Source organism: Populus alba, chromosome 15, assembly GCF_005239225.2.
Source record: "Populus alba chromosome 15, ASM523922v2, whole genome shotgun sequence".
NCBI classification, from domain to species: Eukaryota; Viridiplantae; Streptophyta; class Magnoliopsida; order Malpighiales; family Salicaceae; genus Populus; species Populus alba.
The window spans coordinates 11,879,054-11,891,243 of NC_133298.1; the positions used below are offsets into that span (position 1 = coordinate 11,879,054).

General features: G+C 31.8%; 1 protein-coding gene across 3 annotated transcripts; it reads right to left on the minus strand.

Annotated features, from left to right (window-relative positions):
- Positions 1–6,377: 6,377 nt before the first annotated feature.
- On the minus strand, positions 6,378–12,190 carry LOC118033398 (agmatine deiminase). 3 transcript variants are annotated; one of them, XM_035038374.2, is made up of 11 exons: positions 12,086–12,190; positions 11,881–11,976; positions 11,145–11,258; positions 10,950–11,039; positions 10,742–10,826; positions 10,188–10,243; positions 9,999–10,077; positions 9,334–9,468; positions 8,148–8,380; positions 7,068–7,226; positions 6,378–6,711 (listed from the first exon to the last, which is right to left on the minus strand). In XM_035038374.2, exons 2-11 carry the CDS (start codon positions 11,968–11,970, stop codon positions 6,613–6,615), a joined length of 1,140 nt encoding a protein of 379 aa, XP_034894265.1. In that variant the 5' UTR covers positions 11,971–11,976; positions 12,086–12,190; the 3' UTR covers positions 6,378–6,612. The 3 variants fall into 3 exon arrangements, with proteins under 3 accessions (XP_034894265.1, XP_034894264.1, XP_034894263.1); XM_035038373.2 differs by having other exon boundaries at positions 12,070–12,189; XM_035038372.2 differs by lacking the exon at positions 12,086–12,190 and having other exon boundaries at positions 11,881–12,063.

The window sequence follows — 12,190 nt, forward strand, 5'->3', positions numbered from 1 at the left end:
AAAAAAACTAAATACAACTCAAGTTAACTTTTGAAATTCTTGATCTTGGCCGTAAAGCTGTGACTAACTTCATAAAAGGGAGAGATAACAAAAAAACACTTATCAACTAAAAAATGGTAACAGATTGAATTGTAAAGAAATAAAAATGCAAGAGAAAAGACATTCAAAACAAAACAAAAAACAAACAACAATAAAAAAATGAGAACCAAATTCAACATAAAAGTAAATTAAAATCAAATGTTTAGGCATTAAATTGAAAACAAATTATAATTAGTAAAAGGGTAAAACAAAATCAAATGAATGAAGATCAAATTTATCTGAAAATCAAATTAAACTTAATGTTACAGATGAAATTGTAAGAAAAAATTAATTTTATAAATTATCTCAAACCATACAAATAGCAATGAAAAGAATAGGGACCAAGTTTGAAAGATGAAAAAGTTTAAAGGGGTAAATTTGAAACATGCTTCTAATTTTATAAATTATTCTAAATAAAATAAATAATAAAAATAAAAATAGGGACAAAGTCTAAAGGGATTAGCAATTGAAGAGCCTTTTTAAAATCTTGAAGGTACATGCGTGTAATTGGAGGGGGGGTCGTTGACGCCAAACTAGATGACCTTTGGCCACAAGCACCTTCTCCTCGTAAATGCACGCTAAGACGATTCAAATACCACCGTGGAAGGTGATGTTTGACCACCAGGAGCTCTCGTACACACCATCCAAATGGCATCGGGCTTCCCACCCACTAAGAAGTCATTAATAATTTTTTTTAATAACATTTGTATATATTAAATTACACAGTTGCCCATAACCTAACTTGACAATTACAAAAAAGACTGAGCACAAATATAAAAATGCCTATGAACATAAATTATAGAAAATTCAAACCCAGTGGCATGTAAGTCATTTAACTATTCATTAAAAATGACAAAGATAAAAACACCCTTAAATGTAAGCTTTAAAGAATTTTGAATATATGGGTATAAAGGTCATTTTACTATGTATTATAAAATGAAAAGATGTATTTACCCCATTAAAATTTTAGGATGAAAAATAGACCATTGTGAAATTACTAAATTGCTCCAATAGCATCCAATCTTGATTTTATTTTCAATTGAAAAATATGATTTTCACCCTAAAATTCTAAAAAGCCACCAGTTTTATTTATTTGTTTTTCACTTTAGTCCCTTGCCTTTTAATTTTACACTCCCTAACAAATTAGCCTAAATTAACTTTAAAAAAAAACATTATGAATAGTGTGTCTACAATGTTTTGTAAAGGAATCCACAATACTTTTTGTATAGTGAATTCCCCTCACCTTTTAATATTACTTATAATATTAGATTGGTTCACATGCTATGTCACGAACTTATCTTATTTTTGTATATGTAAAAAGATGTTAATGCATTGTTACTTTTAAAGAAGTAAGAAAAATCTGCAATTCAAATCACAGACATGTTTTGATCCAATAAGTTGGTTTTATTTAATTGTATGATAAAAAAAACAAAAAAAAAAACACAACAACAATAATGAACTAGATTAAAAAATAAAGTGATGATGATGATCTGTACACATAAAAAATGCTTGCCAAAAAAATTAAAATTATGAAGCTCATTTTTTAAGCAATTTAATGCTGAAGGATCAAATTAAAAAAAAAATCAAAACCGAAATTAGTAATACGAAGATGCTAAATTGTTTGTTTGAATGTAAAATTTGTAATATGGAATTTTTGAATTGGGTGTTTGAATGTGAAATTATAATGTTGAAATATTGAATTGCGTGTTGAATGCGAAATAATGTTATGGTAAAATTCAAAAGTGAAAAAAATGGATTCATTATGTCCATGTTTCTAATGCCCGAAATAGACTAAGATTATGCAAATGTATGTGGTGACTTATGTATTTATGTGTTTAGGTGTGTTTAGGTTGAATTGGTTAGTAAATGAATAATTGGTTGTGTATTTGGCTAAACAAAAGTTAATTGTTTGGAGTTGTAGAAGAAACTTCTAGGGTGGAACTCCACTTCTCAAGAGCATATGATGCAGAAACATCATGTAAGGGTTGCCCTTACCTTTTTGATTAATTAAGTTGTTTATGTAAATGTTGAAATACAAATTGTATATTTATATGTATTATTGAAAACAAATGTTCATCATCAAAATTATGGTATTATGAAAGATAATATTATAAGATTAATGTCGGGTGGAAAATAAATATCACTAGAAATGATACATTCAAGGTGGAAAAATAATGCTTTCAAGCAAAATAATGACATTAAATAAGAATACACCCATATGACAATAACAATGTAAACATATGAAATGACCACAATAACAAGATTTGATAACGTATGACTACAATGATAGAGATTATCTAGTTTAATTCTTGTATTAGCCTCAATAGTGAAAATTAATAATGTAAATAGTAAGTCGGTTGCAACGACAAAGACTAGTTAGTTTAATTCTCGAAATGGGCACAACAATGAAACTTTTAAAAATAAATGTTGACTCCACCGATTGAAACTAACTAGTTTAATACTTGATTTAGTTGCAATGGAAAAAATCAATAATGTAAATAGTAAGTCAGCTACAACAGCAAAGACTAATTAGTTTAATCCTCTAAATAGGTGTAATGGTGAAACTTGATAATGTTAAAAATAAATTGACTGCATTGACAAAGACTAATTAATTATATGTTAAAGTTGCTTATTTGGACAAAAACTTACTAATTATATGCTAAAATCAGCTAATTAGATCAAGATTTGTCTATTTTATATCTTAGTTTGTTGTTTAAATAAAGACTAATTAATTATAAGTTAAAGTTGATTGTTTGGATGAAGACTTACTGATTATACGTTAAAGTCGGTTATTTGGATAAAAACTTACAAATTATATGCTAAAGTCAATTGTTTGGACAGAGACTTTTTAATTTTATATCCTAGTCGGCTGTTCGGATGGAGACTAATTACTTATATGTTAAAGTCGGTTCTATAAATGGAGATTTAATGTGTTAAATTAAAGTTGGCCATCCTGATAGAGGTTAAGAAAGCTAAGTTAAATGGGTTGTGTCAGGCTAGGATTTTATAGAAAATATGGAGTTGTTCTTAATATATGAAACAAGGTTAAGGACTAATTTGAGCAAAATGGGATTATTGTGGTTATGTTTATGACTAAATTGACATAGCATATTGACATGACCAAAAGATTGATGCTTTATCCCAAGTGTAGGAATGTCGAAGTAATAAATAACCCGGCAAGACCGGGATCAAACCACAGGAAGGTTAACTATATAAATTATAAATAACAACAACAACAAGTTACAGAGGACTTTGAGATATAAGATTAATGTGAGGATTAAACAATGATAAAAATAAATATCAAGGTTAGAGGATCCACTAATAGTATTTCAAACAAGTATAATATAAACTCTTTTTATTACTCAACTAGAAACCATACACAAAGGAGGTTCCAATCGGATGATTTGTCATTAATAGCTCATTATAAATTGTTAACATGATCATATTAATTATCTTATTTAAGTAACACCAAACTTTTAAATATTTTCAGGAATTCATTATGTTAACTTATGTTAACAACCAATCAAGTTCCTTTCATAGCACAAGTGTAGGTTATACCATACGGTTGGGCTATGAAAATGCCAAACATTTGTTGTACCAAGTGTTACACAACACAAATCTAGATTAATCATTTAACAAGCAAGGTATTAAGAATTAATAAGATAAAAATGATAAGACATGTTAATAGCAAGTTGTTTAGGATATAAGCATTGAACTCCATATTGAGTTTATATTATACTTATTCTTATATCATTAGTGTAACTTTTACACCTTGACATAATAAACTTAGCTAAATATAATGAAGAAGAAAAACATAAATAAACAAGATAAGAATATAAATAAGATACAAGTTAACTAAGTAAAAGAAAGGCAATAAAAAGCATAAACAAGATATTAATGAAAGCAAAACTTAAGCGTTACAAAAATATAAAAGAGAGAGAGCAAAAGCAAGATCTTGATCTGAACAACCAAGATGCCTAAATGCATGGCAAATGCCTCCTTTTATATGCCAAAATTTAAAACTATTTATTTGATGAATAATTGTTGAATGGGTGACCACTTCTTGACTTGGTGACAATATTTATCTTCTTGTCTGAACAAAACCTCATTACTAATGTCAAAATTTGAACCAACTTTACTCATGAAAGTTTTAGGAAATTGTCTCAGCTTTCCAGGAAAAAAAATATTGCGGTCATTTGGACTTCTAAAACTCGAGATATGAGTTGAACACTGAACAGTGTCTGGGCTACAGAACAGATTTGAACTTCTTCGTTGTTGCTATAATTTGGACTTGAAAACGGCCTTTTTAAATCATAGACTCCACATGAAAGTCTTAGGTCTATGTCTTAGCTTTCCATCCATATCAAGCAGACCTAAAATCCGAGATCTACAGCTCCAGATATAATCCAATTACTGAATAGTGTTCCAGTTTGGACTGAACCAACATCTCTTTTATAAGTTTGGCCCTCTTTTTGTCCTTTCAATTTCAGTACTTAAACTCATCAATCAATCCTTTTATTTATGTGATAGACCTGCATTTAAGATGAACATTTATTATAAATTAAGGTATCTTATAGTATCAGACTTGTTATTATAAAACATGCTTTACTTAAGGAGTTATTGATACTTCAAGTTCAAAATGATGATATAAAACCTTGATAAAAATACACTTCTAAGTACTAATCACATTAATCACATGTGTGTGTAAAGTATGTCTAGATTTTTATATTCATTGTCCCCATTACTATATATTTCAAGTTCATCGTACCTGCATTGTCTTAGAGATTACATGAGTTGGATTTTTTAATCTTTCTTTTAGATAGATAAAATGTTTTAATTTCAATTTTCATGTTATGTAGTTTAACGTTGTCTATTTATTAAGTGTTAGTATTTTGAAATTTATGATTAAATGGTAGGATGTATTTCTAATTATTAAAGTTTTCATTGTTCAATATATATATATATATATATATAATCATTTAAATGGTAAATCCACCATAATTATTAAAACTGGACTGGTCCGACAGGTCAATCTGCTGGCTAGTCTAGTCTGGGTAAGCCAGAAGATCGGGGTAGGCAAAAACCCGGCAAAACTTGTCGGGTTGACTTGTGATCAAGCGACCCGACAAAACCAGGTTGAGACCCGTTTTTTTTTTCCCTTTAAAATGTGCCTTTTCGCTTAGCTAGAAATCCCTTTATATATATATATATATATATATATATATATATATATATATATATATATTTGAGTTAGTTATTAACCTGTTTTAAAGTTCACTTTATAAATACTAGAAGAATTTTTTATTTTTTCAATGTGGGATTTAAAACCCTTTAATATATATAATCTATGTTCACAAGAAAAAAAATTATTTTTTCAATGTGGGATTTGAAATACTTTAGTATATATATTCTATATTCACAAGAAAAAAATTATGTTTTTTTAATGTAAAATAAAAAACCTTTTTGATTTAAATGCTTCAACTTAAAAAATAACATACTAATATAATATATTTTTTAAGTGAGATACAAAACCTTTTGAAATAATATTTTAAACTTCATTATTTATAATATGTATAACAAATATTCACATAGATTATTTCTTAATTTTTTAATATAAAATATTAAATTTTCAATTTTTTTTTTTAACTTTTTGGGGTTAACCTATATAACCCGAGACCTGACTCCTTGGCTACGTTATCTTCAGGTCAGGTTTGATAACTATGAAATCCACTAGGGGTATTCATGGTATAAATAAATTGCAATGTCAACTTTAGTTGTTTTTACAGATAATAAAGTGGATTAAATTTTGGGTACAATCCCGTGCAAGAAAAACCCAATCAAAATCTTAATTGAAGTGTATAACATGATTCCTTAGTTATCTTCACCGAGATCTTTTTCCATTCCCATGACTAGGTGTTTATGCAATTTTTAACCAAGGCAATTTGGTCCTCACGGCGTAATAACTAGCATTATTTAACCAAGGCAATTTTTTTTTTTTTTTAAAAAAAAAAAAACCAATTTGGTGGCAATGCATAGATGGTTCATCTGTTGGCAAGGTCACTAATGTCACTAATGTTGGCAGAATCTTAACCCCAAAATTGTCGGCAAATGTTGCACAAGTGCAGATTTTGTGGGAGATAAAACAGAGAGTGAATCATGCGTGTGCTAACACTATGGCCTGGACCAGGAATGGATTCATCTGTTCACATGGCTTGTTCATAAACCGAGTTCAGAGAACTTACACCTGCTAATTTGCACATCTCACATGAATGACAAAATTTATCAACCAACAAGAAGAATGGCGTAGAAATGCAAATTCAACATCTTAATTAGGTATAATATGATGATTCAAGAAGTCGATTTCTATTTTGGCATGCTGTTCTAGGGCATGCATTGTATTAGCATCTCTGCCAGATAATTGCCACACGGATCAAATGGAAGATATAAGTTTACCTTTATGGTGCATAATTTAATTGTTAGTCTAAACTATTACCAACGCAACTCATGCCGGCATTTATGCACAATCAACCATGTTTAACAGTTCGTAGAGAGAGCAGCTGGCTGTTGCTGAGTAATGCAATGTATATTCCCCCCTGCCAAAACAATTTCCCTCGCACCTTCGATTCTCACCACCTGAGTTAAGATCATTCAGATTCCATATGTTAAACATAGCAAACAAAACATATTACAATGAACACAAAACTGTCTCCTGTGAGTTTCTGTAGAACATTAGGTGTATCAAGTATAGCTTGAAACTAAAAGGGGGCGGAAGGGGGGAATAAAATCCAGTTCTTGCTACCGTGAGCATTGAAACTTTGTTTTCTTGCAATCAACCACCTGAATTCTACATTACGATTTTAATACGACCTAGGTGAGACTCAGTTATCAAGTCATCATGTCTTTGGAAGTCAATCCGCATGCACTTAGATCACATATCTTGCATATGAAGCTTATAAATATTGATTAATTGAACTGAAGTATTTCCTTACTTCATGATTTGGAAAAGCTTGAGAGAGGACACGAACAGCTTCATCATCCCACTTCTGGTCCCCAAACTGTGGTGTGATGATCCCACCATTGGCAATATAGAAGTTTACATAAGATGCAGCAAGTCTGGTACCTGGGAGTCTTGGTTTAGCATTGCAATCCTGTGGCCAAGAACGTGATCCAATAAGACCATGCAATTTTTATTTATATGTTGCTGCATGAGGGCTGGATATCATAAAGGCTGAAGGGTGATTGTAACAACTTTAGGTCTCCAAAAATTTTAGTATGATTACACAGTTGGGGGACCTAGTTTGTGGATAATTATTGCTCCAACTAGGTAAACAGCATCAAAGAAGATTAAAATATCATATATTTACCTCCGTTCGATCATTCAGTTTGAGATTTAAACATATCAACAACAAACAAAGAGTTGTCCACAAAATAATGACTTAAATAAAAACGAGAAACTAAGATGACATGCACGAAAAGTAAACTAAACCAGTACCAGAAATAAAGATGCAATCAACCATTTTTCACTATTTTAACCTTTTGGACAATGAAGGAGCATAAAAGTCCAGAAGGTAATTGTTTTAATGCTTTTCCTCTTTCACTTTTTATGGAATTTTTTTTTCTTTTCTTTTGAGTTAGTTCCGGCAGTTTCTTGTAAATAAAATTGTGTCTAACCTATTACAAATTTGTTAAAAATTTACCCTACAAACATCACAAATTAATGAATAATTCAGAGCAATGTCTGTGTGGATGAATTCTTTCATTGTTATGTTTTCAGCAGACATTTGGGTTGCTGGAAAAGTAACAGCTGAGACAGACGAATATACTCATAAAAGCCCCACATGTGGAACATTCAGAAGCAAAGGAACAAGTACGGAATTTCCTTTGAATCTAATTCCTCAATTTAGAAATGAACTGTTTGCTATGGTTCAGGACCTATTTGAAAAGCATTTGCGTGTGAGATAAAACACATAGGAATGAGAGTATTTCAGTGTTTTACTTGAATATTCTGTAAAAAAAATGTAAAGTAAGAACACTGGCATGAAAATCAAATTTTAGGACGGTATTCTTACTTGAACAACTCCAGCAGCTTCTTCATCTGTCATATAAAGTGGTCCTGGCACATGAAGTTTAATTATTTCTAATCTCCTACCATTAGCATCACTAGTATTGGAGAGGATTGATAAAGCTTCCATTGATCGTTTGAACTGGGGATCCTTTTCATCATCAGTCCAAGACAACAAAACAACACCAGGCCTCACAAAGCAGCACATGTTGTCAATATGACCATTAGTATCATCATCACCTGTTACATCCCATAGTGTTTAGTTTCACCTTTTGCAATTTTCGCTACCTTCAGGTACAAATTTATAATTGTAATTATAGTAACAACGATGTTGCAAAATAATCAGAAGAAACTGAAGAAAAGAAACAATATGACATGAAAAGAACAAAATGGTGTATAAGTAATTATAATGCAAAATAACAACACCACAACAGAGATCATAGACTGTATATTAAAATCAAATCTATCAGAGTCTCATCTGGTAGTTGATGCAGGCTAAAATCAGCCTTCATTATAAGAATATCCGAGGAAAAGAAAGTGCAGGCATGGAGTAGAGACACAAGCTACAGACTGTTTGGTTACAAGGGCATCATTATGTTTGTTATGTTTTATTGGTTTCATTGTGAGCATCTCATGGAGTTTAGATCATATAAAGTAAAAATTTGTGGATTTTTTTTTATCTATTACAAAGGGGTTTTGGAGAACTCAGGTTCATGTGTAGCCAAGGATTCTTCCTCTTCTATTGCTACTGCAGCTTGATCTCTCTGATTGACTCAGTTCAAGGTATTTGTTTTTCAATCTGAATTATAGCAGGTTTACTTGTTCTTGTATTCTGTATATCAGTTTTTCAGCAGTTTATTAGTTGTTTAAATTACTTGTTCTGATTATCCTTATTGCAATAGGCGAGGTTCTAAGTAATTGTTAAGGTCAACCCTTCACAATTTTTTGACAAAATGAAAGCAGAAATGCACATCACATGCACCCAAATGTAGGGGCACAGCAAAATATGGTTTTGCAAGGTTATATATTCAAAAGGGAATGCCAATAGATTGCAGGATATGAATTATCATGAAAATCTTCTTTATTTTTATGGAAAAAAAAACAAAAATATGAATTATAGAATAAAACTAAAAATTCAGAAGTATTCAGAGGAAAGATAGAATATCTGAAGTGGCATTCATATAATTACATACCATATAATCCATAAGGCAACCAAATAACCTTCTGAACTCCAAGATATGCCTTAAGTTGATCTTCTATCTGTTCTTTGGTCAAATTTGGGTTCCTGTTTTTGTTCAAGAGGCACTCCTCAGTGGTAAGGCATGTTCCTGAAACCAAAAAAAAAAAAAGACATACATTAGCAAGACCAAAAGAAAATAAAATCTACTGATAATTTTGGTTAAAGAGATCCCAAAGCTACTGGAGAAGAGGTCTTTGCCATAATTTTTAAGGCAAGCTCCTTTACTGTGAAAATTACTATTAGCTAGATCCACCCCTGGCAATGATACAACCAAATGATATCCACTCCACAATCAGAGTTGTCAACAGAATTAAATAGAGAAAATCAAATGAAGCTGTAGCATTATTATATTGCATGTCCATGACCTGAAACTTCCAACATGAGCGGATTTTAGGTCTACACAAGAACACCCCAGAAACAGTCTTACAGAAGAATAGGATATCTTCTTCTAGTGCTGAATCTCCCAAATGATGAAATGGAGAGATCAGGTTAGAAAGTAAAGGGCACCTTTGCATTTCTATCCTGGTTGCAGTACCCTGCCTCCCTCATAGACACATATCAATATATTTCTCACACAATTAAATCTCATGCATATTTATAGAGTCCACGGATCAGTACCATCTCCATCTACATGGATGCTTCCACCTTCAAGAATCATAAAGTGGGGAAACCTTGGAAGTTTTTCCGTTCCTATGATCTGAAAAAAGAACATTAATTCAGATCAAAACCCAGAAAACTAATACATGCAAGGTAATTAAAGAAAATAAGATGCACTGAAAGTTTATGCAATCTGTTTTACTACACCACCTTCCTTGCCACGAGAAGGTCAAGACTCCAATCCTGGTAACAACCATCATCAACCCCTATAAGTTTCAAGGCCAAATCCTTTCAGAGAAGGTACTCAATAAAGAGTAAAACTTTACCAACAAACAAACATAATAACACCAGGGTGGTTTCTTGATATATGCAATTAAATGATGCTCTGGCACATATTCACATATCTTACCTCAAGGATTTGAAAGCAATGATGAACATGTTCTACAATTTCACATTTGATTCCTAATTCAATTCCTAAAACTATCATGAAGTTAGTCATCATTTTCTCAACAAAGGGCTCCAGAAATATCAGTAATCACTAAGGAAGGAAAACCTGTAAGAATTTGGAAGTCAAGATTTTAGAATTGCAATCATCGACAGTAACCTGAATAGCAGTATAACGCATTCATATATAGCAAAACAAGGCATCATGTTGTTGCACTGTAAAGCACCAACGTTTAAGGATCATGTTACATCATCTATGAGACGGAATACCCATGATATGTTAATATTTAACATCAAACTTGAATGTTTTAAAATCTTACCTCCCCAACCATTAAAATTCCAATCAATCCCTGCAATGTGTTGCTCGAGGTTGCCAGGATTTGATCCATTTTTCCTTACAACAAACTTGATAAAGAAACCGAAGTTATTCAGGATAAGGAAAAAAAAAAGGAACTGAAATATCAAAATAAAACATTAATTGAACAAAACATCATAGAAATGCTAAGAGAGAGAAGTAGAAAAACTCACAGTCGGACCAATATCACGAAACCAAGAGTCATTCATGCTCATCTCAAGAACTCTCACATGTTCTGGTAGCTGACTTCGTGCATTTTCCCACTAAAAGCACAGTCAATTAAATTATTATTTTTTCACTTAGTTGAGAACAAATTCAAATCCCATAACAAAAACGTAAGACGTCAATTTGTTAAAATGTCGAACAACCTGAGCAGAGCTTGCACAGACAGTTACATGCTCAAACTTTGAAATTGCAATTGCCACCTTGGTGAAAACAAGTTGTGCATGTGATGCATTGTCTCGCCAGTTATCCGGGCGCTCCTGCAAAGCAAACCATAAATACTTGATTCTATAACAGGCTTTAGGAGCTTTTCTCTTTTTTTCAAAAAAAGAAAGAAAGAAAGAAAGAAGAGAAGAGAAGAGAAAACAAAAAACATCCACAATTACTGCTTGAAAAGTGAGAACCCCATCTGCATTACAACGACAAAAGGTAGGGAAAATCCCAACAAATAATGGTATGGATCAACAGATTCTCGAATTTCTACAGGAATAAGATAGCTGTTGTGGTTCGTATTACGAAAATTAACACAGTTTATCAAATGATATAAATGAACCTATTCCTCTACTAAAAGAAAAGAAAACCTTTCTTTCTTTCTTTCTTTCTTTTTGTAAAAGGGATCTCAAGAAGAAGCTCAACAACGCACTCTGGGTGCGAGCACGTCCCAAGAAAAAACGAAACAAAAGAAAACAAACAGTCACTCTACTTAGAATCATGAAGTCGTCCTGCGGGACTGTTGGTTTTCCTATACTGAAGAAAGCCTAGTAATTAGAAAAGAACCTACTTTCAGTCACTGTTAAAGAAAATGATTGATCACATCACAGTGAACAACACAATATAAAGTGGCAGTTAACAAGTAAAAGTTTTATATGTATGTATACTTACAGGCCAGCCCATCCAAGTCTGTGAGTGGGGCTCCCACTCTGCAGGCATGCTGTATCCATGAACAGCCGGCGCCTCTCTTATCACTACCATCTCCCTCTGTTGCATGGAGAGAGAATTCCGATTTCAGTTAAGTTGAAACAGATTGTAAAACAACGAATTCTTGGATTTTAAAAAAAAATAAAGGAGTACAAAATCCAAAGAGAACTTGAGTGAATTCTTCTCGCTTCAGTTTAAGTAAAGGCAAAGAACAGAGAGAGACTGCGCTGTGTTGATGTTTTGTTATTGGCTGGCAAGTTTTGGCAAGTAAAAA

What these genes read in the sequence shown, in the direction of transcription:
- LOC118033398 (XM_035038372.2), bottom strand. Translation starts at nt 11,985, where the DNA reads ATGCAACAGAGGGAGATGGTAGTGATAAGAGAGGCGCCGGCTGTTCAT. An exon ending in TCTGTGCAAGCTCTGCTCAG is followed by an intron (nt 11,040 to 11,144) that starts GTTGTTCGACAT and finishes CTGTGCTTTTAG; the next exon opens with TGGGAAAATGCACGAAGTCA. An exon ending in CATCCATGTAGATGGAGATG is followed by an intron (nt 9,469 to 9,998) that starts GTACTGATCCGT and finishes TTTTGGTTTCAG; the next exon opens with GAACATGCCTTACCACTGAG.